Source organism: Phodopus roborovskii, unplaced genomic scaffold, assembly GCF_943737965.1.
Source record: "Phodopus roborovskii unplaced genomic scaffold, PHOROB, whole genome shotgun sequence".
NCBI classification, from domain to species: domain Eukaryota; kingdom Metazoa; phylum Chordata; class Mammalia; order Rodentia; family Cricetidae; genus Phodopus; species Phodopus roborovskii.
The window spans coordinates 3,524,258-3,547,735 of NW_026126442.1; the positions used below are offsets into that span (position 1 = coordinate 3,524,258).

Consider the following 23,478-nt stretch of genomic DNA (forward strand, 5'->3'; position numbering starts at 1 on the left):
CCACCCACTGTTGATTGCAATATTTGTCCATTGCACAATTCTGCATCTATTTTAACTTTTAGTTCTTTAATTTTTTTTTTTTACAAAGGTACAAGGAATTTAAGAAACATTAAAACAATCATTCAAAGGCATCAGGCACGGTTTCATATGAAAAGCGTAGATTTCTCACTTCCTGTTTCCCTCTAGGGCATGCCCTCAAGTTTTGTTCTAGGAAACAGAATTATTCTAGAGCTAAGGTGGGTAGCAGCCAATTGCTCATCTCCAAGCATTCTTTCTCCTCATCCACACAAAGTTCCTGAGTCAACAGAAAGAGAGCTCCCAAGGCATGAAATAAAGAGACCAGGGCTGCTTTGCCACTGGGTGGACACTGCCTGCGTGGGCACTGTTGCTCCATCAACTCAAGAACATAAGAACACAATCTTTAAAAAAAAATGACTTTAAAAAAATATCTGATAAAAATTACCTATCCCTCTCCCTTGCTATGAAATAATTTAAATAATTTATTCTAGATGTTAAAAAAAAACACACACACAAAAAAACCCAACAAATAAATTTGTTCATAGCCGCCTGTGACCTGTTCTTGAATGTGAGGTCTGCGTCTGGATCCCTTACAATGGGGAGAGCTTTTCTTGGGGGGGGCAGTGATGTTGTACGGAGACATGATGGTAAGTTCTGGGGACCCCACCCCCAGCCATACATGGCGGGAGGCAGCCAGTGGCTTTGGACTGGTGTCTTCACTCTGAGGCAGTCCTGTCTTCTGAATGTGGGGGTTGGAGACGGGGTGGGAGCTTTACAGACTATGATATACTGTCACAAGTGAGAGAGCCCCAACCCAGGAGATCCAGTTCCCCATCAACGCCTGGGACTTAGCCTTTTTCTATTCTCAGGATCACACATAAGGCAAGCATAGCTGGCTCATCATTGGAGATAGAGTCCTAGTCTAGTGATTGATGGGTGGAGAATGAACAGAGGAGCACAGGACTCTGGTGTGTGCAGGTACCAGCGACAATGAGGGGTAAGGCCATGTGGGAGTCTTGGGATTGTCCTGCTTTCTTTGCCAGTACAGGTGCAGGAGACTAGCCATTAGTGTCTCCATCCCCATTGTACTCAAGTTACCCAGGCAGCTTGTCCAAAGGGCCACACTTTCTACTGAAGAGTCGGCTTCAGTGGGGTGGGTCTGGTCATCAGTATGTCTATCTAGAGGGATGTTAATAGATGACATGAGTGGTTCCTGCAATTTCCACTTGAGCTCCAGAGTGACCTTGTGTGACAGGGAAAACACTGTAGGCCTGTCCAGAGGGAACCGAGTACGCAGGTGTGTGTATGTGTGTCTGTGTCTGGTAAGCTTTGGAAGCAAGCTTTGTCTCAGTTCTTCTCAGGCACTAGGTGGGCTGCTGTACTGACCACCAAGAGAGAAAGAGCCTCAGACAGGGCATAGGACACACAAGGAAGGACACTGGCTTTCCGACCAGAAGCTACCTGGTCCCACGTCTCATCCAGTGCAGTGAACCAGAGCCCTTCCTGGTGGGTGGCTACAGGGCTTAGCCACCTCCAGTGCTGGGGTCCCCCTGCCTCTCAGAGGCCTTTGTAGCCTAGGTGGAAGTCTGTGTCTGCCCTCCAGGATGTGGCAGGCTGGGAGGTTGGCATCCCCACTTAGGGACCTATCTACCCCCATCCGGCTGCTTCTGGTTGGAAGGATGGGATTGGCCACATGTCTGTGGTTTAGAATTGGGCCAAATCTTCACTCATTCCTCTCAGATTGAGCCCCCTACACCAGTGTAGTTTCTTCATTAAGCCCAGGTCATCAACCCACAAGCATGGTGGCAAGCCACAGAGGGGGCAGCTCATTGGAGCTTTGCCCTTGTTCAGATGGAAAAACTAAGACCAGAGGGAGAAGTTCTTGGTAAGAGGTCACCAGGTAAGTGGGGACATGGCTGAGGTCAGAACCAACGGATTCCTGCTGTGGGGATTGAGAACAGCGCTGTCAGACAGACCCAGAAGGACAGAACCTCAGTCCAGCCCTGCCAGGAAACATCATACGTGTCTCTCTCTGGGCCTTTGTTTCCTTGCCTATAGACTGAGGGAATTAAGTGGTTTTCATACTTCTAAAAGATAATCTAGCAGTCAAAGTATATATTCCAAAGTGGGCTAATGGAGATGGAGGACATCTGTTAAGATTGAGCCCACTGACCAAAACCACCCCTTACTCTATGACCACAGTTGCAAACCACATGCAGGTTGACCTACCCAGTCCTTCCAGATCTTTCAACCAAGCTTTTACCCCCCTCTGGGAGGTCATAGTTCTTCACAAACCCTTAAAACCAGAGTTCAGCAGAAGGTAGGGTGCAATATAAACCAGTCAGGGCAGAAACTGCAGCTATGAGAAGGCATCAGGGAAGCGGCACCATGTCCCACCGAGATCTCTTTCAGTGACTGAGAGTTTTGTTTTCTGGTATAAAATATAGAAATAGTGATTGTTCTTGGGGACCTGTGGTTTGGTTGTGGACCTCCCCACAGAGCCTAGTGTTGTCCCTGAGGGCAAGGATGGTGGAGACCTCTGCTCAGAACTGTCCTAAGCTCATCCGCAGGTTTTTGATCTCCAGTTCCAGCTGCTTGGTCTGGACCTCTCTCTGGATCAACAGCTCCCGGAGCCTCCGGATCTCTTCCTGTTGCCGGTAAAACATCTGCAGCAGCTGGGGAAGCATAGGGCAAAAGGGCAAGGTCATCTGGGTGGCCAGGATGGGCAGCAGTACAAAGGCTAAGCCACAATTTTGACATGAGGGTGGTTAAATTATCAAGAGACAGTCATTGCTTGGCTCTGTCACAAAATCCTTGCTCAGTTCATCCAATAAATGAAGTTCAAAAAGATTTGTTTGTGTCCTATTTCTCATTTCCAAAACCCACCTATGGAGTTTCTAGTTTACTGAGAGAGGAAGATGCACCCCAACTGTGGATGGCATCATCCCATGAGCTGGGTCCTGGACTGAATAGGAATGAGAAAGGAGCTGAGAACCAACAGTCATCTCTCTCTGCCTCTGACTGAGATGGCAATGTGACCTGCTGTCCTAAGCTCCTGCTGCCCTGGAACCGTGAGTTCAAATAAACGTCATTTAGATTGCCTTTGTAAAATATTTTGTCACAGCAACAACAAGGAAAGGTTGCTAATACAAGTGAGTTACCTCACCTGCCCCGAGAGTCAGTTTTCTCTTTTGGGAAGTGAAAGCTAACCCCTTATCATAATTGCTACCCCTGCACCAAACAGATTAGATGCTGGGCACCCCCTGAGGGTCTCTGTCGTTTCCTCAAAATGCCTGTGACATCTCTTAGGGTGGCAGTGTTAGTACCTTCTCTTTCAGTGTGGAAACTAAAGCTGAAGTTGTTTCTGTTAGCAGTTTGTGCACAGTTGTATGAAAGTAACTACGACAGCAGTCTGGCATACAGCAGATGCTTAACATGCACTGGCTCCAAAACCAGACCCCAAAATGCCAGAATGCCCAGACCAGGGCCATAATGGCACCAAGTCACATCTTGTACATTTCACAGACTGTCCCCACCACTGTATGCGCATCCATCATCTCTGCCTGCTTATGGCCACTGCTCAGAGCCCACAAGGTGACTACGTTTGCCAAGTGAGTCAAGGTCCAGGACAGCAGTCCAGTAGGCTGCCCTTCTGTCCTCATTTCCCTCCCAGCCCACCATGCTCTCCCATCCTGCAGGCCCCTCTCCCTCTCCCACCTCATTTTCTGTCTTTGGTGGGGGACATTCGAAAACATCAAAGCCATTGGTCAGCCAGGGCTTCTCCTCCAGCCGATGCTCTGTGGCCCACTTTGGCGACTTTTCTTCCAGCATAGAGCAAAGTGTATGGCCGTCATTTGTCGCCAGCTTTGCCTTGGGTTCCAAGGGCTGGGGTGAAACTTGGACCATAAAATTGGAGAGAGGTTTCTCTGGAAGCAGTGGCTGGGAGTCCAGAAGTTCAGAGCCAGGTCTAAGGGACATCATGACGGGCTCTGAAAGGGAAGTAGAAGGCTGTGAAGAGGGCTAAGTGGCCATGAATAGATAGGCATGGGGGAGGGCATGGACACAGGCAGGCACTAGAGACACACCTCTGTAGACAGGCATTGACCCATGCCAGAGCAATCAGGTACGAATATGTGTAGCACATGGGTGGGTAAGGGAAGCTAGCATGTAGGAACAGCATTGCACATACACTGCAGTGGCCTCCAGGAACCTGAGCCCTTCAAATGCAGCTTGCCCTTGCCCTCTCCCTATTACCCCTAGACAGGATCTTATCCATAGTTTTGGGTGACCATGAACTCACAATCTTCCTGTCTCAGCTCTCCCCAAGGGTATGAGTTACTCTGCCTGGCCTTGGCTTTGCTTTGTAAGGAAAGGCCCACCTACAGTGTCTTATATCATCCATTAAGCACAGTTTTTCTGACATCTTCAGGAAAGTCTTGCAGACACTGAGAGGAGATTGGGGAGGGGGGGAGGGCGGTGAGCAGGGGCTGCCTAAGGGTCAAACATGACTGGGAAATGACACTGTAGTAGGAGGTCTCCCATGCTCTGGGGATGCTTGGAGTGACATGGTGCTGTGGAGGTGTGGAGGGAGCCTGCCCAGGAGTCAGGCAGAGTCGGGTCAGATAGCGGTTGGTCTGTTGCCTAGAGAATCCTGGGTCACAGAATAATCACAGAGGTGGGAGTCCGGAGCAATGTGGATGAGCCACCCAGACACTTTGCATAGTCACAGTGGCAGTTTTTCTGTGGAGTGACATCTTTTGACCAGGAGTGTAGGGACTAGGTGGGTGAAGCCTCTGCTTTCCAGGCATTATATATAAACAATTACTGGGAGCTGGCTGATAAGGGGCTCTCCTCTATGGCACAGCCAAATAAAAATTCAGGTCAAACCCCTCAGCTACCTGGGACCTCTGGGACTCCATTTTCCTACCCAGTGGCTTGCTCCCCACCTTGCTCACCTCTGTTCATTCCGCTGAGCCATTCCCTGGCTGTCAGGGAGGGCTGGGCAGCTGCAGTGGGCGGGTAGATGTCCTCTTGGTAGGATTCTGACTGCAGGGACAAGAAGGCAGTGCTGAGCCTTGAAGTCTGGCTCTCCTCAACCCAGCTGAGCGAGGAGCCCAGCAGGCCAGAAAACAATGGATCTCTGTGGGTACAGCACCTCAGGGGCAGAAGGGGGGGGCCAACATCCAGTGTTCCTGGCTCCAGGGTTGTTGTACTGAGCCTGAGAAGGGCCTTCCCTTGCAAGAGTCACCCTCAGCCACGCCCCACAGCATGGGCGTGGGATCTGGAATTCCAACATCTGGGGTCTGTGTTCTAGGTGGGTCCCATCTCAGTCCCATCACACTTACCCTCCGGGGTACAATCATGGACACAGGCTCAATGAGGCTTTTAGTTGTGATCAGCTTGTAGAAGCGGAAGATCTCACAGGAAGACACATCAAGACCTCTCTTTGGCATAACACCTGTGGCCAGCCAGCCAAGAATAGATGAGACCCAGTGGATAGGACAAAGGCAGACTGCACACCTGTGGTCAGAGACTGCTGTCCTCCCCTGGTCCCAATCATCTCCCCCTCAGCCAAGCTCCCAAAAATCACCTCTGCAGCGGTTGTTCTAGGCTGGGAAACAGCTGAGGGATTCCACCCTGGGCACTGCCTCTACCTTCAAGGTTTAACTTTTTTTTTTTTTTTTTTAAAAAAGATTTATTTATTTTTATTTTATGTACAATAGTGTTTTCTCTGCATGCATGTCTGTGTGAGGGTGGCAAATATTAAACTGCCATGTGGGTGCTGGGAGTTGAACCCTGGTCCTCTGGATGAGCAGTCAGTGCTCTTAACCACTAAGCCATCTCTCCAGCCCCAAGGTTTAATTAATTATTTTAGCTGGACTCCGAAGATGGTCTGCTCTACTCAAAGGTCCCCACTTCCCATCCTCATCGGCCTAGAAACTAAATGCTTATTTTCTATTTTATTTATTCTTGAGCCAGGATATGGAGACAAGGCTGGCCTCAAACTTGCTATGTAGCAAAGAATAGCTTTGAACTCCTGACCCTCCTGCTTCCATCTCTTGAGTGTTCAGATTGCAGGTGTGTACCACAACAACAAGCCTCATTTGTCTGTCTGTCTTTTGAGGAAAGATTTTACTGTTATATTATCCAGGCTGGCCATAAACTCCTGTTACTCAGGCCTAGGATTACAGACCTATGTCTCTACACTTGGCTTCCTAAATGCTCCTAATATGGCCACTCCAGTCCTTTTTTCTTTTCTTCCTTTTCATTTGACACAAGGTCCCACATAAGCCTGCCACACCTCAAACTTGTTATACAGATGAAGATGACCTTGAACTCCTGATCCTCTTCCATCTGCCAAATGGCTTGCACTGTCTTAGGAATCTGGAGACACAAGAGGCACCACCAGATGCGGCCTCTTGGATTTCCAGAGCCAAGAGCCCCAGCATGCCTTGCTTGCCATCACTCATCCAGTCTGGGGTGCTGATGTAGGCATCAAGAAACAGATGGATACAACCCACACATTAGTGCCCCTTTCCCATCCCCTTCCTGTCTGATGTCTTCCAGTGCCAAGGTCCAGCCCTGGTGCCCCGAGCCTACATACATGGCTTTGGAATCGCACTCACCGATCCCCTTCTGTGGGTTGTAGGAGCGGTACTCAGTCAGGTAGTTCAGGTAAGGCTTCTCAGTGTTTACCTCATAGTATCGGATGTTCCCATCTCCCTGAGGAGGGGAACCAAGAGGGTCATCGCTGGGCCATCAAAGTTCCACTGGCCCCTGTGAGCAAGTAGTGAGGCCCTGGCTTTCAGAGTGGACAGCAGATGAACCCATCTCATACAGGGACACCAGAGACCAACAGCCCCAGCCCACCCACGTTCCTCTAGTGCAGAAGCCCTGGGAACATTCCCGCCTGACAACCACTGGGAAAGTCAGGATGTCTGGTCTCAGAGACCATCCTACGGCTCTTAGCCCTGGGGACATTTCTCATTGACAGAATCACTTGGAGGTGCCATTACTGGCATACTGAGTAGGGAATACAGGCTCTAGATATAAGACATCCCCACCCATGAAGATCTCTTCTGCTTCAAATCCAAAGACTCCCCTGTTGAGAACTATCACCTGGACCAGGGATTTGGGAGGAGCAAGCTAGGGTGAGTGGGTGGGTGAGGTCACACCAAAGCCCTTGTTTTCGGTGGCCCTCAGGAGCTAGCAAGGGAGGGGCAGGCATCCTTTCATGGAAGAAGCTAGCCACTAGTGCCTGTCTCTCCCCTGAGTCTCCAAGGACCCTAGGTTGTTTTCTGAGCATCCACAGAGCTAAGCTTAGAATAGTTCTACCTCCTGTATCGGAGGTCCAGAGAGTTCCCCGCCTTCCCCGTGCCAGGCTGACCTTCCCCACGATGTACAGCATGCTGGTGTCCGAGTCATAGAAGGGAAACAACACACCCGAGGAGCCATCCAGGTCCTCCTCTGTGAGGGGCACAGAAAGGTTGTCCTGCAAGGTAGTAAGGGAAACCGTGAAGACATGAGTGTCACTCCGGAATCTCCAGGGGAGCTGAGATTCCTACTGCTGCCCTGGGCTCTGAGTGTGTGCATGAGTGAGTGTGTGCTGGTATGTGAGGCAGACAGGTTGCTTTTCTGTTCTGCATCCATGTTTTGGAAAGACAGCCTGGTTCTCGAGACCCAGTTTGTGCATTATTCTCTGGTAGAAGCAATATTTTAAAGGCAGTACTGCCTGCCCCATTTTGTCAGCCTTTTATAAAAAGATATATTTATTTTGTGTGTTTTTGTGTTTTGCCTTATATGTCTGTGTACCATGTACATGCCCAAGAGTCAAGGAGAGGGCGTCAGACTCCTGAAACTGCAGTTACAGTTGTGAGCTGCCACATGGGTGTTAGGAACCAAACCCTGGTCTTCTGTAAGAACAAGTGTGCTCTTAGGCCCTGAGCCATCTTTGTCAGCATTTTTGTTCTTAAGTCTTTTCTTTTTGAGAAGGGTTTCTCTGTGGAGCCCTTGCTGTCCTGGAACTCGCTCTGTACACCAGGCTGGCCTCTGCTTCCCAAGTGCTGGGATTACAGGCATGGGCGGCCACCATGACCAACTGGCCTTTTAAAACTTGTTTTGAGACAGGGTTTCACTCTGTAATCTATGCTAGTCTTGAACTCAAAACAGTTCTGCCTGGGTTTATAAGCATGACAACTGGCTTTTCCCCCAGCATTGAAAATCAAACCCAGGGTTTTGAGATACCTGGAAAACACTCTGCCACCAAGCTGCACCTATAAGTCTCTTAAAATTGAAAACCGGGAGGTAGTTTGAGGCTGGCCTTGAACTTTTGTCCCTGTCCCTAAGCCTCTCCTGTAAAGAAGCTTTTACATGCCATAGTTGAACTTCATATGTAGCAAAGGCTGACCTTGAACTCTGGATCCTCCTGCCTTCATCTCCAAGCTAAGTATAACACACGAAGAAAGGGACATTGCTTTGTCTAGCAGGTGGGAGGCCCTGCATTCTGTCCTTAGTACTTCAAAACACCTAACAGGACGGCACGGCTCACCTTCCGCCCACAGTGGGCCACTGTCTACACTTCCCTGCTCTCCAGCCATCCCCTGCCTTACTCTCGCCTTTCCCCAGAGCTTCTCTCTCTCTCTCTCTCTCTCTCTCTCTCTCTCTCTCTCTCTCTCTCTCTCTCTCTCTCTCTCTCTCTCTCTCTCTCGGAACCTCACCTCTCTACTGAATGGTGAGATGCACAAGGCTAGCCGGCCTGATGGACTGTCCCATCTCTGTGATTCATTCCCAGCCCCCGTCCCTACTGTTTGCTGACTGTGAGTGTGAGGCTCAATGAGAAGGTACTAAGATGAGTGAAGGGAGGCTGTGCTGGGCTTCAGTGATGGTGAGGTTGGGTGGGGACTCACCTGGTCCCACAGGGCCATCTGCCGGTTGTTCCATCGGGATGTACCCGTGGATAGGAGCTTCTTGAGATTCCCCAGGAACAGCACTTTGTTGGCCCGGTGCCCCTTGTAGCTGGCTTCCTGGAGGAATGCGCGTGGTCAGTGTTGGAGAGCTGTGGGGAGGGGACTCCCAGCTGCAGGTAGGGTCCCTGGCTGCCCACTTGGCTCCTGCAACCCTGGTTATAAGGTCTCCTTTCCTCATGCGTGGAACCACTTGGCACACCTCTCTCAGGAAGTTGTCCTGGGTCCTTTCCTTCAAGTGAAATCTCCCCATTCTATTGAGAGCTGCTTCTGAATAAAGTCGGCCAAACCTCCACCCTCTCCACTGCGCTTGAGACTGGGCCTCAGGATGTAGCTCAGGCTGGCTTTGAACCCTCCCCACTCCTCCTGTCTCAGGATTACAACATGTGCCACCATGCCCTGCTCCACTCCACCCTCTTGAGAATTACATCGAGCACTTGCCCTGTGTGAGGCAGAGGGACACAGAGGTCACTTGAATTGTCCTATTAGCTCCAGTGAGGAAAAACGAATGGTCCATTACAGCTTCTGAGCAGAGGCTCAAATAGCAGAAAGTGCTGGCCTAAGGTGGCTCCTGACCCCTGGCCAGTGACCCGAGCTGAGGTTCACAGCCCACCTATCTACATAGTCATTCCCTTTCTCTGGCCTAGTTTTCTCATCTGTAGAGTGAATGCAGCAAATCTCAACATCCTCCACAGCCCGCCATGCTTTGTGGGATGCTGCCTCCAGAGGCTGAGCCCAGCTGTTGGCCGCGCTGTCACCCATTCTTAAAGTAGCCCCGAACCTTGGCCCAGAACCAACCTGGAGGACGATCCCCAGTCGGGGGTCAACAACCCGAATCTTGCGGTCCTTACAGGTGGTAGCCAGCAGGCTGCCGTTGATGTTGAAGGACATGGAGAGGATCACATCTTGGTGGCAGGTGATTGTCCTCATGGGGCTTGTAATTACGGACTCCTTTGTATCCAGGTTCCACACCATTACCTGAGTGGCAGAGCGCTGGCACTGAGCACAGTAGACACTCCACCCCGCCCCCACAGTCACACAGCAGCAGGTACAGGGAGAAACACAGTATTCCCAGGAGGGAGGATGCAGCTGGCAACCAGGCCACTGAGCATGAGGGGTGTGGCTGAAGCTGTAACGCAGCAGGGGATGCTGGGAGTCAGACTGTCTTGTAGTAGAAGAAAACCACCACCCACCTCTGTGCTGGGAGGGCCTGAGGTGTGGGGGTCAGTCAGGAACCACACATCCCACTCTCTGTGCATAACCAGGGCTGCCAAAGGAACCTGTAGCCTAAGGTGTGAGTAGCATCCCCAGGGACATAGCCACACGCCCTCCACATCAACAGATAAACAAGCATTTCCGACCAGAACCTTCCAACAGCTTCTGCCCGTTTTGGATCTATCTGAGAGTTTCCTGAGGTGCCTCTGCCAATCCCAATAGAGTTAGCAGAGGGAGTTGAAAAACCATTGCAATGGTCCCACCAATCCACTCTGCTGCAGTCTGGGGCTCAAGGAGAACCATGGGACATTCCCAGACAAGTCTGTGACGAGCTGCAACGGGGCCCCTAGTTTCCAGTTCTGGTCCCAAGGCCCATGTCTGGTGGGCCCGGCCCAGCACCCTGAGGCAAACCGCAGTGGATGGATTGAAGTGTGTTTTATTCCTAGAACCTCAAATGGAATATTTGGCAACAAGGTCTTAACAGATGCAGTTAGTTGACACAACGAATGTCATGACAAATGAAGGAGGGTTCTCATCTAACAAGTGAGAGGAGGCAAGGACACACAAGGACACAGCTGTGAAAGCAGAGACAAGGGTGACAGAGAGTGTGGAAGATGCTTCCCCAGGCCAGGGGAAGCAGTAGGCTGCCAACACCTTGCCTGGGCCTTTCTAGTCTACAGGGCTGTCAGAGAAGCGTCTAGACAAGCACTAGTCTGCGGTTTTCTCTGTGCAGGAGCCTCAGACTCACCTTGTAGTCATAGCCAGCACTGAAGAGGATGTTGGCAGCCGTGGGGTGCCACTCCACGAGCCCCACCCTGCGTGCATGACCCACCAGCTCCTTCCTGTAGGTTGTGAGGTTCCTTGCCAACAACTGCTTGGGGATGTTCCAGATCTTAATCTGGAGGGGAGACACAGGCAGGAGTGTGAGCCGGGGACATCTTGGCTGTTACTGTCCTGGGCCATGGGTCAGGTAGTGCCTGGTAGAAGGACTCCACTGTTGCTCTCCATTGCCACCCAGTGGAGGGAAAACTGGAGCCTCCCCAGGGTCCTCCACCAAGCAGGGCTGACCTCGACCAGAAGGCAGGCTTCATTCCCAAACCTGCCCCAGGGGCTCTGACCATCCCCGTGACCTGAGATGAGCAGGCAGGGGGGACTGATGATGGAAGGGACTGCCATGGTAAAGGGTAAGGTCTCTGTGGAGGGACACACAGGGGGAGCAGCATGGGGCCCTGGGGCCCTGGAAGTGCTTGCTGTGCATATGCTCCTCCCATTCTGTTGGGTTCTCAGGCTCCCTCCCAGTCTGTTCAGATCATATCCTAAAGGCACGCGGTTCCCCAGGAGGCTTTGCTTGCAGCTTAGGGACAGTTATTTCCTGCTTTTGGTTTTGATATTGGGCCATGAACTCTGTTTGCTCCATCTGCAGGACACACAGAGCTGAGACTGGGGTGGGGCTGAAGGGAGTCAGGCTCTGGGCTTCTTTATGGAGAGGGAGGTATGTCCTGAAGGAGGCAGCCCCTACCCTATGCTGGGGAGCAGGAGCAGGGAACACTTTGCAAGGATGCATTTACAAGGAGTAGGTCTGTTGCCACCCTAGGCTCCCTTATCTCATCCCCCCTTACTCTCCAGCATCCAGAGGGTCAGCATCAGGCCAGAAGCCTTTCAGAAGACCTGGCAGGGTGTGGTGGTACACACCTGTGAGCCCAGCACTAGAGGGTCTACAGCAGGAGGAGTATAAGTTTGGGGTCAGCCTGGGCTACACTGTGAAATCCCATCTCAACAAACACCCCCCTCCCAGTTAAACAACAGCAACAAAACACTCCCCCTTCTGTCCGCTCCCCCCCAAATATCTTTCAAGGGACCCAGGTCCCACACACGCTTGCACGTCTCCCCCACCTCTCACTTCCTCCCTGTGAAGCCATCAGTGAGATGGCGTTGGACCTGCCCTCCATCTCCCTCCCGGGCACTCTTCTGTAAGCACTGCACAGCACTGCACTCACCGTGGCATCTTCGGAACAGGAAGCGATCTCAAAGTCATCAAAAGGATTCCATTTGATGTCCAAGACATTCCCTCTGTGCCCGCAGACCTTCGGGTAGTGAGGGTCCAACTTTCCCGTCTGCAAAACAGTGTCACAGGCATTGGAGAGGAGGCTGGTAGGACCCTGTTAGCTCCTCAGTCAGTCAGTCCATCCTCGCTGAGTGAGCAGGACAATGAAAGGGGCAGATCCAAGGCGACACACCTTCCCACACCCCCTCTGACCCTGGGGGAATCACTTCACTTTTCTGAACCTTCCTGTCCCCCTTGGCACGGGGAAGGATGGAACTGGCGTTCCACAGGCTGGGCTGAGGACCACAGAATGCTCTGGCCTGGTGCCCAGCAGGTGCTCAGTGAGGGCACTTTCCTTTCCATGCAGCTGCAGGGACTAACGCAGTACAGTCCTTCGTGAAAATGGCCTGGCAGTTCCTCAGAAGTTAAATGCTAAGAGGCGCCACGTGAGCCAGCAGTTCTATTCCTAGATGTATCCCCGAGAGAAATGAAAGCCTGGATCCACTTGGAACTCATTCACCAACCCAGATGCCCACCGACTGACGGACTCAAACATAAAACCAGGTATTAATTAGGTTTTGGTGGCATGTGCCTACTTTCCCAGCAACGTAGGAGGCCGAGGCAGGAGGATCTTTTGGGCCCAGGAATTGAAGCCTGGGCAACCCAGTGAGATAGTCACTCACATGTACATGCGCTCACTAGGGATCCCACTGGGAGGATGTTCAGACACGGGTTCACTGTGTGAGCAGTTTAACTCTGCCCTGTACCTGGCACGCCAAATCCTCATTACTGCATTTGGAAAGCCCAGTGCCAAGGGTGCGGGTGGCCCTTCCCCCTTCCCCTCCATTATTGTTTTAAATTTTCATTTTTTTTTTTTAATGTGTATGGGTGTTTTGCTTGCATGTCTGTCTGGGCACCATGTACTCATGGAAGCCAGAAAAGGCTACTGGATCCTTTGGGACTGGAGTTTTAGATGGCCGTGAGCCACCATGTGGATCCTGGGTATCAGCCAGGTCCTCTGGAAGGGCAGCCAGTGCTCTTAACTGTGAGCCATCTCTCCAGCCCTGCCCCCAGCTCACGTTGTCTGATTTTGGCTCAGGCCCCACTTGTAGCCAGGAAGGATGACTGTGACCTCTGGATCGCCTTACCTCTGCCTTCTGAGGGCTGAGATTATAGGCGAGGGTGATGGGCCTGCTTTACCACACTCAGCTCTTTCTGAATTTTTTGGTCTGATTATTACTCTATTGTTTTGATTCTTTTCTTTTGAGACAGTCTCATTCTGTAGCCCAAGCTAGCTTGGAACTCTCTGTAGACCGGGCTGGCCTTGAACCCACATCGATCCTCTTGTCACAGCTTCTAGAGTGTTAGGACTATAGGCATATGCCACAATTTCCCCCCCCCCCCAATATTAGGGACATTATTTGAAACATTAAAAAAAATGTCTCATATGAAATACTGCAATGTTAAATTTACTGACTTTATATAAGAAATATGCTAAAGATGGCTGGTTGGTGGTGGTGCGCGCCTTAATCCCAGCGCTTGGGAGGCAGAGGTAGGACAGGCAGATAGATCTCTGTGAGCTGGAGGCCAGCCTGGTCTACAGAGTGAGTTCTAGGACAGGCTCCAAAACTACACAGAGAAACCCTGTCTCGAAACACACACACACACACACACACACACACACACACGCTAAGGAAATTGGTATTATACATGTAACTTACTCCCAAATGGTTCAGACAAAGCGAATATTAAACCAAGCCTGGTGATACAGCCTACTTATGAAGCTGAAGTAGGAAGATGACAGCTTCAAAGCCTGCCTGTGTTAACACTGTGGTTGTCCAAAGTTTACAAAGTTGAAAGCAGGGTAGGGACTGTATCTCAGAGGTAGAGCACCTGTCTAGCATGCTGAAGACCCTGGGCTCAACCCTTACCACTCCAGCTCACTCTGTCCAAACCCTATCCTCTCAGAGACTCTCCAACAAAGAAAAGGAACCAAAAAGCCCAGTTCTGCATTCTTGGTGGCCATGGCAACTCCTCCCCTGAAGCTGCCAGTAACCCAAGACCCTGCCTCAAGTGGTCAGATTTTTACTATACTTGGGTACAAACCCACCTTGTGGAGGACACACCATCATGCCTCACCTGCTGGGTATGTAAGTGCCTGGGTAAGTTCTCCTACCCTGATCTCTGGGGCTGGGCGGGGGGGGGGGGGGCGGCTCACTTGGAAGTTGCTTTGCTCAAATAAACCTATTCTTTTTTGTTTGTTTGTTTGTTTTGTTTTTCAGTTCAGCTTGATCTGATTTACTTCGTCAGCGGAGGAGCCTGTTAACGCCACCAAGGAATAAGGATGTATACATATACACACTCAACAAATGTGAGTTGCATCACTTGTTACTTATGTATGAGAAGTTGAGGAAAGGCTGCCTTTCTCTGTCAGATGGCTCTGCCTCCATTGCTGGAAGCAATAGCCTCCTGCACAGGACAGGCAGGTCATGCTCTGCTAGCCTCGGGTAAGAGACCAGTCTTAGCTACCAGCACCTTGTTGCCCAGCCTCCAGGCCATTCTGTGGACTGTCCCCAGAGTGCCCCAGCCTGCCACATATGTATGCTATGTTGATCAGGCTGGCCTTGAACTCCTGATCCTCCTACCTCCACTTTTCATGATAGAGGATTGATTATATGGCAGAAGTGTGCACCACTACAGTTGGCTTTCAGGGTAAGATTTTGAAAACTAAAAACCAACCAAGTCATGTACAGGATGGATTCCACTCTGCAAGCCCCTTCCTCAGGCTTGAACTGTAACCATCTCTTCCTTGGACTACAAACCGTTAGGTAAGACAACCCAACAGGGAGGGAGGAGTGGAAGTAAATACTAAGTAACAGTAGCCACACCTGTGACAATCTATCTCAAAGCTAAGAAAAATAAAAAACCAAACAGAAGAAAACACACTAACAGCTGTAGTCGCACAGACTTCTTTTCACATCATTGATTCCTTTCCTTTTTTTTTTTTTTTTTTTTTTTTTTTTCTTTTCTTTTTTTTTATGCGATAGGATCTTTTGTAGCCCAGGGTGGCCTTCAACCTGTTATTTAGCCAAGACTGGTTTTGTACTTTTATTTTTATTTTATTTTGGTGTTTTAAGACAGGATTTCTCTCTGTAATAGCCCTGGCTGCCCTGGAACTCACTTACAAAGAACTCACTACAAGAACAGGTTGGCCTCAAACTCACAGAGATCTGCCTGCTTCTGCCTCCTGAGTGCTAGGATTTAAAGGTGTGTGCTACCATTGCCTGACTTGGTTTTGTACTTTTAATACTTGACTCTGCTTCTTAAATGCTGGGGTTATATGACCACACTGTCTTTATTTCTGCATTTATTTCTGTTATCCCAGTACTTGGGAGGCAGAGGCAAAAGAACTGTCTGTCCCTAGGTTGAACATAATCTGGTCTACACAGCAAGTCCCAGATCAGCCATGGTTGTGAAATGAGAACTTGTCTTAAACAATACAAACAGAACTATAAAATTTCTAAAAAGATGGCCATTCTAGGAGTAGCCAAGATTTTGTTCTACTAATCCAAAGTATTTTCAGAGTAGGAATGGTGAGCATACAGCCCATGCTTCCTAACGCTGTCCTGTGGCAGGCATCATTAATGGATCACAGTACTTCCAAGCACAGGCTAGAGGAAGCATGCTCCCGGAGTCATTGGGACTCAGAGGGACAGAGCTAGGCTAGAGCCCAGGCCTCTTTCAAGAAATCAAGTGACTCTCTAGTGTTCTGAGGAGTTGAAGTCTTCTCTGAATTGTGTCCTGACCCCTCTTCCTACATACTTTCCCTTTTCTTGTACCACTTCCAGGGTCAAAGGGCATGACAGTACAGAATCTTCGGCAATAAGCCTGATTGCTCTGGGCCCTTATCTCTGTTCTCTGGCCCAGAGCCAAGCCCTCATTTTTGCCCTGCAGGTTTCTCAGGAAATGCTAATTGTCAGGCAGGTCTTGGGCTAACCCTTGGCAAGCTGCCAAGAGGCCTCTGACACCACGCCCTCACTTCCCACAGAGCCTACAGCTTCAGGGCTAGCTTGACCACTGGAGCCGACTTCCTCTGGGGTCACCAGAGCAGCATCAGCCCATTCTCTTCCTCAGCTCTGAGGGGCTGGCTGTGTCACTCAAGACCCAGGCATTAGTGACATTAGTCTGAAGCTATTGACTGGGCTGCTAAAAGCCTGTCAGGGAGGGGCATTTTTATCATCAGGAGCCCATTTCAACCTTTTTGTCCATTAGATTAGCACTCAGCCAGGGATAGGCCTCTGGTTTACTGTAAGCTTTAAGTTAGGGGTGACTCTCAAACCACAGAGAAGCCTGGCTGGCCACAGGAGCTGGCTGCCAAGCCTGTAGAGTCCTACAAGCCACCAGGGGGCTGCCCTGAGGCAGGTGGAGAGGGCAGGAAAGTTACCTCCCTTGGAGGCAGAATGAAGGGGTGGAGGTAGGGCAGCGACAGATCCAGTTCCTGGGATGGGAAGAGCTACCCAGGGTCAAGGCACATGGCTAAGGCTAATGGCTTCAAACTCTCCCCAGGTGCAAGGTGGAGACTGGGGGGGGGGGGGAGGGGAGAGGGGCAAGGCTGGGAGAAGAGAGGCAAAGGAAGTCATGTGGTCTAACTGTAGTTCAGCTGTCTCCTGCTTTCTGGGGTTGAACTCCACCCCACCCCCCACTACACCACTCATTGCTAGTGAAGCTGGGTCTCGGAGCTCTGCTGAGGGCCATGGTTTCTTTCTCTACAGAACAGGGATAGCAAAAATAAAATTCTCTTGTGGAGTGGGTGTGAGGAGAAGTGTACAGATGGACGGGCTGAGAACTTGCCTGGGACATGACACTTCATAAACCAGCCTGTATCGCCTCATCTGAGCCCATCACAGCTATCCACCTAAAGCTTTGTAAACTGCACGGGAGGGAACCCGGATGTCATACATGCTAGGCAGCCTTTACCACCACAGGGCTACACCCAAAACACACCCAACTTAATTGTTGCTTGGTATGTTCCATGGCCCCGGGATATACTTAATATGAGAACAAATTGTTCCGGGATGGGGGTAGAGTTAAACACATGTACAAATGTGCATACATGCACACACACTCAACATATACACTCACCCACCAATACATACATGTACACATACATGGGCATGCACATACAACCACATATGTGAATATATGCAGACATATATGCATATACTCAAGCATACATGCACACAAAAGACATGCAAGAATATATATGGCTAGAAAGACAGACATATGCACACAGATAAACATTTACAGGAGTACAGACGCACATACATGTGCTCGGGAACAGCAAGACACCACTTTGTATGCTGACTTAAGAAGGGTCAGCCTGCCTCTTAAGAACCTAGTGAATTGTCCTTCCTATTTCCTCTAGCCCAGCGCAGTCATGGGAACCATTTGGTCCCTCAGGCCCTGGGCCCCTTTGATCTGGTCCCTGTGCAACAATATCCCAGAGCTTACCTCCTGACTCTGCCTGTGTTCACCTTTCTACCATACCTCACCCAAAGTCCACATTCCCAGTGCCCTGGGAGGCTCTGGTACAGGCCCAGGCCCAGAAGCCCATCCCTCCTATTCCTGTCTGGAGGCTCCAGGCAGTTTCTGCCCACACCTTGCCATTCCCCTTTGTACCCCAGCAGGCTTTGGTTGCCAAGGCTACAGGGTAGGTTGTGAAACTCACCCTCTGGCCTTCCTCCAGAGGCTCACTGCACAGTGCACAGGGGAGAGGCACCTTGCCTGAGGTGGCACCCTTTATGGGTCTTGAATCTCTGCTTGGGACAGCCAGGCCCTCTGGTAACACCTAGGACAGCAGGCTGTCTGTGGCAAGGTCAGGCATTTCCCAAGCCGGGCTCTGCCCTGTACTTTCAGCAGGGCGCTGGGGCTATGATCTTTCACTGGTCCCTGTGCTCAGGGCCTGGCCTGGCAATCCCTGGCAACCAGTGGATAAACAGCCAATGCTTTGCAAGAGTAGGGGCTTGGGGAAACAGGCAGCTTTCTAGTCACACCCAGCTCTAGGCTTTCTCATCTATGACGCACAAGGTGCCGGCAGCTGAATCTGGAGAAGGGGCAATACTTCCTTCAAGCAGTGTGGGTGAGGCCCCAGCATGCACAAATACCCCTACAGCTACTATGATAAAAGGACTGCTGTGCTGTGAGTTCTAGGGGATGGGGCATAGGTGGGTCCCTGTCCCTTTTTCTACCTTCAGTGCCTGCTCAGAAATACTAAACCACACCTGTAATCTCAGTCTTTGGGAAGGCGGAGGCAAGGAAGACCACAAGCTTGAGGCTAGCCTGGGCTACATAGGGAGGCCCTGCCCTAAAGATAAAAGAAAAAAAGGAGGATGTCCAGTTGACTTTGTATTTCAGATGCTCAACAAGGGTGTGTTTACAATAGAAGTGACTTTCATGTGGCACTGTAATGGGGGAAATTACTGTAGCTTGTTCTGGGGGCTCATACCTGTAACTAGCACTCTTTGAGGCAGGTGGATTACCTCCACCTCAAGGCCACATGGGACACAGTGAGTTCTAGACTAGCTTGGGCTACAGTGCTAGACCTTGTTTCAATATCCTCCCACTCACCCACCAGAAAGAGAGTTGTGAAAAGTTTAATAATTTGTTTTGTTTTTAAGCTAAGCTCTAGCTGTGTGATCTAGGCTGGTCTTAAACTCCCAGCAATCCTTCTGCCTCAGTCTCTGGATACTGGTTTTACAGGTGTGTGCTAATATAACTACTCTACAATTTCTGAGAACATTAAATTCACAATACCTTATGATGCAGCAATTGTCTTGGGCATTCACCCAGAGAACTGATTACAGACAGGCAGCTCCATCAGAACCACCCTGAACTGGAATCAACAGACGGCTTGCTTGGTTTTGTTGTGGGACAGGAGTCTCCCAGTGTAGCCCAGGTTGGGTTGATCCTTCTGCTTCAGCTTCCCAAGTGCTGGGATTACAGGTGTGGGCAGTATTTCTAGACTATGGAGTGGTGTGTGTGTGTGTGTGTCTGTGTCTGTGTCTGTGTGTGTGTGTGTATGTGTGTGTGTGTGTGTGTGTGTGTGTGTGTGTGTGTGAGAGAGAGAGAGAGAGAGAGAGAGAGAGAGAGAGAGAGAGAGAGAGAGAGAGTGAGCTAGGGCTTGGGCCCAATGCCTCATGCATTGGGACTCTCCATCAGCTTCCTCCCTAGTTCCTACTAGGTAATTTTTAGTGGGTGAATGGTTAAATACTTCATCAACCAAGAAACTGAGACAGTATACACATGGAAACTGAGGGTACCTGAGAAGATAGAGAACCCTTTAAAGATCTAGTTTGTCTTTCCTGATAGCTGAGAGTCAAGAAACTTCAAGAAAACACATAAAGTCAAAACTGCCTACAGATGTGTTTTCTGAAGAGCATTTCAAATAAGGATGTTGAAAGCAACAAATAGGAAAAAGAAAGAAAGGGAAGAAAGGAAGGAAGGAAGATAGAAAGAAAGAAGGTATGGGGTATATTCTAGTAGTTTCAGTATTTGGGAGGTGGAGGTAGAGGCAGGGAGGTCATCACAAGTAGAAGGGCAGTGTGGTCTACACAGAGTTCCAGGTTAGCCAGGACTCAAATCAAACCAAACCAAACCAAACCAAACCAAACCAAACCAAACCAAAAAAGCAACAGTTAGCTGGGCACAGTGTTGCCCACCTTTAATCCCAGCACTCAGAAGGTGGAGGCAAGATGATCTCTGTGAGTTCCAGGCCAGCTTGATTTACATATTGAGTTCCAGAACAGCCAGGGCTAGGTAGGGACTGTTAGGAACTAGCAGCCAGCTGACCCCCGCCCCAACGATGGGCGGGATGCTCAAGGCAGCTTTACCTGGCGGCCAGAGGACTCAGTTACGCATGCGCAAGCCTCTTTTAAAGCAAGCGCGCCAAGTGCTTCTCTCTGCCTCTCTGCTTCTTTGCTCTCTCTTTGCTCTCTCTCTCTCCTGCTTTCGGTTGGCCACCAGCTACTCCCTCTTTCTCTCCCCTCTCTCAATAAACTCCATGTGGGCGCTGAGTCTCGTGTTTGTGTTTTATAGGCATTAGCTGCATCAAAAGAACAACAGGGACACTGTCTCAACACCCCCTAAAACAAAAGAGCAACAATGAACTCTGATTATGTAGGTTCAGAATGTCTGGGACCTTGTATCATTGTTTCTTCCTCATCTTTGAAATAACATACTTCAGAGTTTCATTTCCAAAAAGATTTTTTTTTTTTTAAAAAAGCAAATAATCCAAGTCATATATCTTATTTAGCTTTAAACTTCAGATTTTAAGCTTTGCTCCATTTTTAAATCTTGTAAATTACATCCTTTGAGGGCACAGGATCATATTCCCAGCTGCTGTCAAGCAGGTGAGGGCAACTTTCTCTGAAAAGCCCCACACATTGTCGTGGGGTATCCTGTCTCTTTCTCACAGTTGCCCGGCCTATTGCCTACATACTTTACAAGCTCCCTAACTCTGCTTCACTCTGAGGTGAGGAAAGTTTCTGCATCCCTGTCCTGAAGGGGGAAGAGAAGTCCTCAGACTGCTTGTAAGTGGGCCGGGCTGTGCATCCTAACCTCTGCTGGCCCAGCAATCTGGATGGATGTCCGACCAGAGAACCGTGTGCCTGAGTGAAAACAGCCAAGTTCGGATGGGGGGGGGTGCAGGGCTGCCCTGGAGTGTCTGCTGATGGACTCAAGGGCTTTGGGGGTCAGTCCCCAATGCCAAAAGATTCAAACTCAAAGGTTGCAGGACTGTCTGGTCCTGTTCACACAGCCTTGAGAGAGGTCTGTGGGGTGACACATACACTCTGTGGAGACCTGGACACCCTCATCAAGCTAGTGATACTGAGCTGCAGTACTCTTAGTGGTGGGGAGTCAGTCAAAAGGCATTCTGGACCATCCTTTATGGAACAGGCCTTCCCCTAACCCATGTCATCATCCACCACACAAACGACAGCCATTGCCTGGACATGTTGATATTCTCATCAGTAGTGACTACAAATTAGGAAGAATCTAAGTGGTAAACACCAGGAGCCAAACAGTTCATTTCCTTTTTCCTGCTCTGGAGATGGAACCCATAGCCTCATGGACTCTCCTACCCAGCTACACCCTCAGCCCTAATTCATTCCTTAATTAGTGAAGAATGCAGATGGCTTGATGGAAAGAACCTTTTAGAAGTACCTGGAACTTGGGAGACACAGCAAACGAGGAGCTTCCAGGACCCTCTACCCTTGACTTGTAAACTCCAGCTCGTAAACCTTCATCTCCCTAAAACACATTTTCCGTGTCTCACCCCGAAGTCAAGGCCCAATCTGCTTCTTCAGGACACTTTCCTTCCATCCTCATTTTCAAAGACTCCTCATCAGTTCTGGTCAGACCGTGCTTTGAACTGTCCTTTGAGCCCTCCACAGCTCAGTCCAGTCCTTCCTTTTGCCATTTAGAACCACACTGCATAGCAGCATGAACAATGGTTAGGTAATTTATTCACTCAATGAAAAATTGTGAATGCCAACTCTGAACCAGCAACCCAACATAGCAGTAAAGAAGGCCTGCCCCTCCCCATACCTCATAGCATTAGGAGGTAGGAGCAGAGCAGCCAGGGCACTTAGTCCTAAGCGAGAAACATGCTGTGAGGTGTTTAGGAAAAGAGAATGTACTGGGCCTGGGGAATATGCCTTTATGTAGTCCCTGAACAGGGGAGGTGGAGGCAGGTGGATCTTCTTCAGCTACAAAGGGGTTCTCCATGAACATGGTATATATTTCCAGTTATTCATGTCGTCTTCTATGAGTCCTTCAATAATGCTCTGTAATTTTCTCCTAAGTCTGGCTTGTTTACTTATAGGTATATTTTTTTTCCGTTTGATTTTTGAGACAGGGTCTCACTATGTGGCCCTGGCTATCCTGAAACTCACTATATAGATCAGGTTGACCTTAAATTCACAGAGAGCCTCCTGTCTCTGCCTCCCCAGCACTGAGATTAAAGGTGGGCCTGGTTAGGTATACAGGCTTTTGTTTTGTTTTTCCAGACAGGATTTTTCTGTAGCTTTGGAGCCTGTCCTAGAGCTCAATCTATAGACCTGGCTGGCCTCACTCACAGACATCTGTCTGCCTCTGCCTCCTGAGTGCAGGGATTAAAGGTGTGCACCTCCACCACCACCAGGTATATAGGTTTTATTCTATTAGAAAAGTTTAGTGACATTTCCTGTTTCTGGGATGTACAAATGTAATTCATTATGAGTTTTATACTCAGCTTTATTTTCTAACTGACTACATATTTATTGTGTGTTTGGACACACTCCATAGAACATGTGTGGATCTGAGAGACATTTTCAGGAGGCAGCACCCTCCTCCCACCGCTTGGTGACAATCTCCTTTACCCACCGAGTCACCTCACCAACCACCAAGAGCCATTACTTTTCAGCAGGATGCTCACAACTATCCCCTTTTATGTGTGTCATGCTGCACTATTTACCAAAGCCAACAGCCCACCGGTGGGCAAGAGGACACTGGGGTCCCATGATGCGATGAACCAGAAGGGTACAACATTGCCAAATGAGTCTAATCATGAGGCAACAGCCTGACAAATCTAGATTTAGTCATAATCTACAAAACCACTGGCCTTTACTCCTTAAATACAAAACACTTAAGATCCTTAAAAGATGATAGAGAGACATGACAACTAAATATAATGTGTGGTCCTGAATTACAGTCTAGATCAGGTTGAAAAGTGGTGTAAGGGTTGGGACAATGAATGGGATTTGAATTTGGACTGAATGCTCTCACACACATCTTGTTAAATTTCCAGGAAGTTGTTGTATAAAAGAATGGTCCTGTTCGTTTTGTTGTTGTTGTTATTTTTATTACATATAATGTTCTGTCTGCATATACACCTGCATTACTGAAGAGGGCACCAGACCTCATTATAGATGGTTGTGAGCCACCATGTGGTTGCTGGGAATTAAACTCAGGACGTCTGGAAGAGCAGCCAATGCTCTTAACCTCTGAGGCATCTCTCCAGCCTGAATGGTCCTGTTCTTCTTACAGTGCATGATTGATGGGTGGTATTTAGGGGTAAAGGGTTAAATGTATAACTGTTTTCAAACACACACGTGCAAGCGCGCATACTCACTGAAATTTGGCAAAGGTTAATAACTGGGAAGCCACATGCAAGATAACCAGGAGTTCATTCAACCGTAC

General features: G+C 49.5%; 1 protein-coding gene across 2 annotated transcripts in view; it reads right to left on the reverse strand.

The window, feature by feature from the left end:
- Window positions 1-2,390: 2,390 nt before the first annotated feature.
- The window catches only part of Coro2a (coronin 2A), a 50,212-nt gene continuing 29,124 nt past the window's right edge, over window positions 2,391-23,478 (reverse strand). For both annotated transcript variants that reach the window (XM_051187737.1, XM_051187736.1), the window contains exons 3-12: window positions 12,194-12,310; window positions 10,945-11,094; window positions 9,780-9,959; window positions 8,925-9,041; window positions 7,406-7,510; window positions 6,645-6,741; window positions 5,364-5,476; window positions 4,974-5,064; window positions 3,736-4,007; window positions 2,391-2,693 (exon numbers count right to left, since the gene is read on the reverse strand). In XM_051187737.1, the coding sequence (XP_051043694.1) occupies window positions 2,562-2,693; window positions 3,736-4,007; window positions 4,974-5,064; window positions 5,364-5,476; window positions 6,645-6,741; window positions 7,406-7,510; window positions 8,925-9,041; window positions 9,780-9,959; window positions 10,945-11,094; window positions 12,194-12,310 (1,374 nt within the window). In that variant the 3' untranslated portion in view covers window positions 2,391-2,561. The remainder of the gene's footprint in view (window positions 2,694-3,735; window positions 4,008-4,973; window positions 5,065-5,363; window positions 5,477-6,644; window positions 6,742-7,405; window positions 7,511-8,924; window positions 9,042-9,779; window positions 9,960-10,944; window positions 11,095-12,193; window positions 12,311-23,478) is intronic.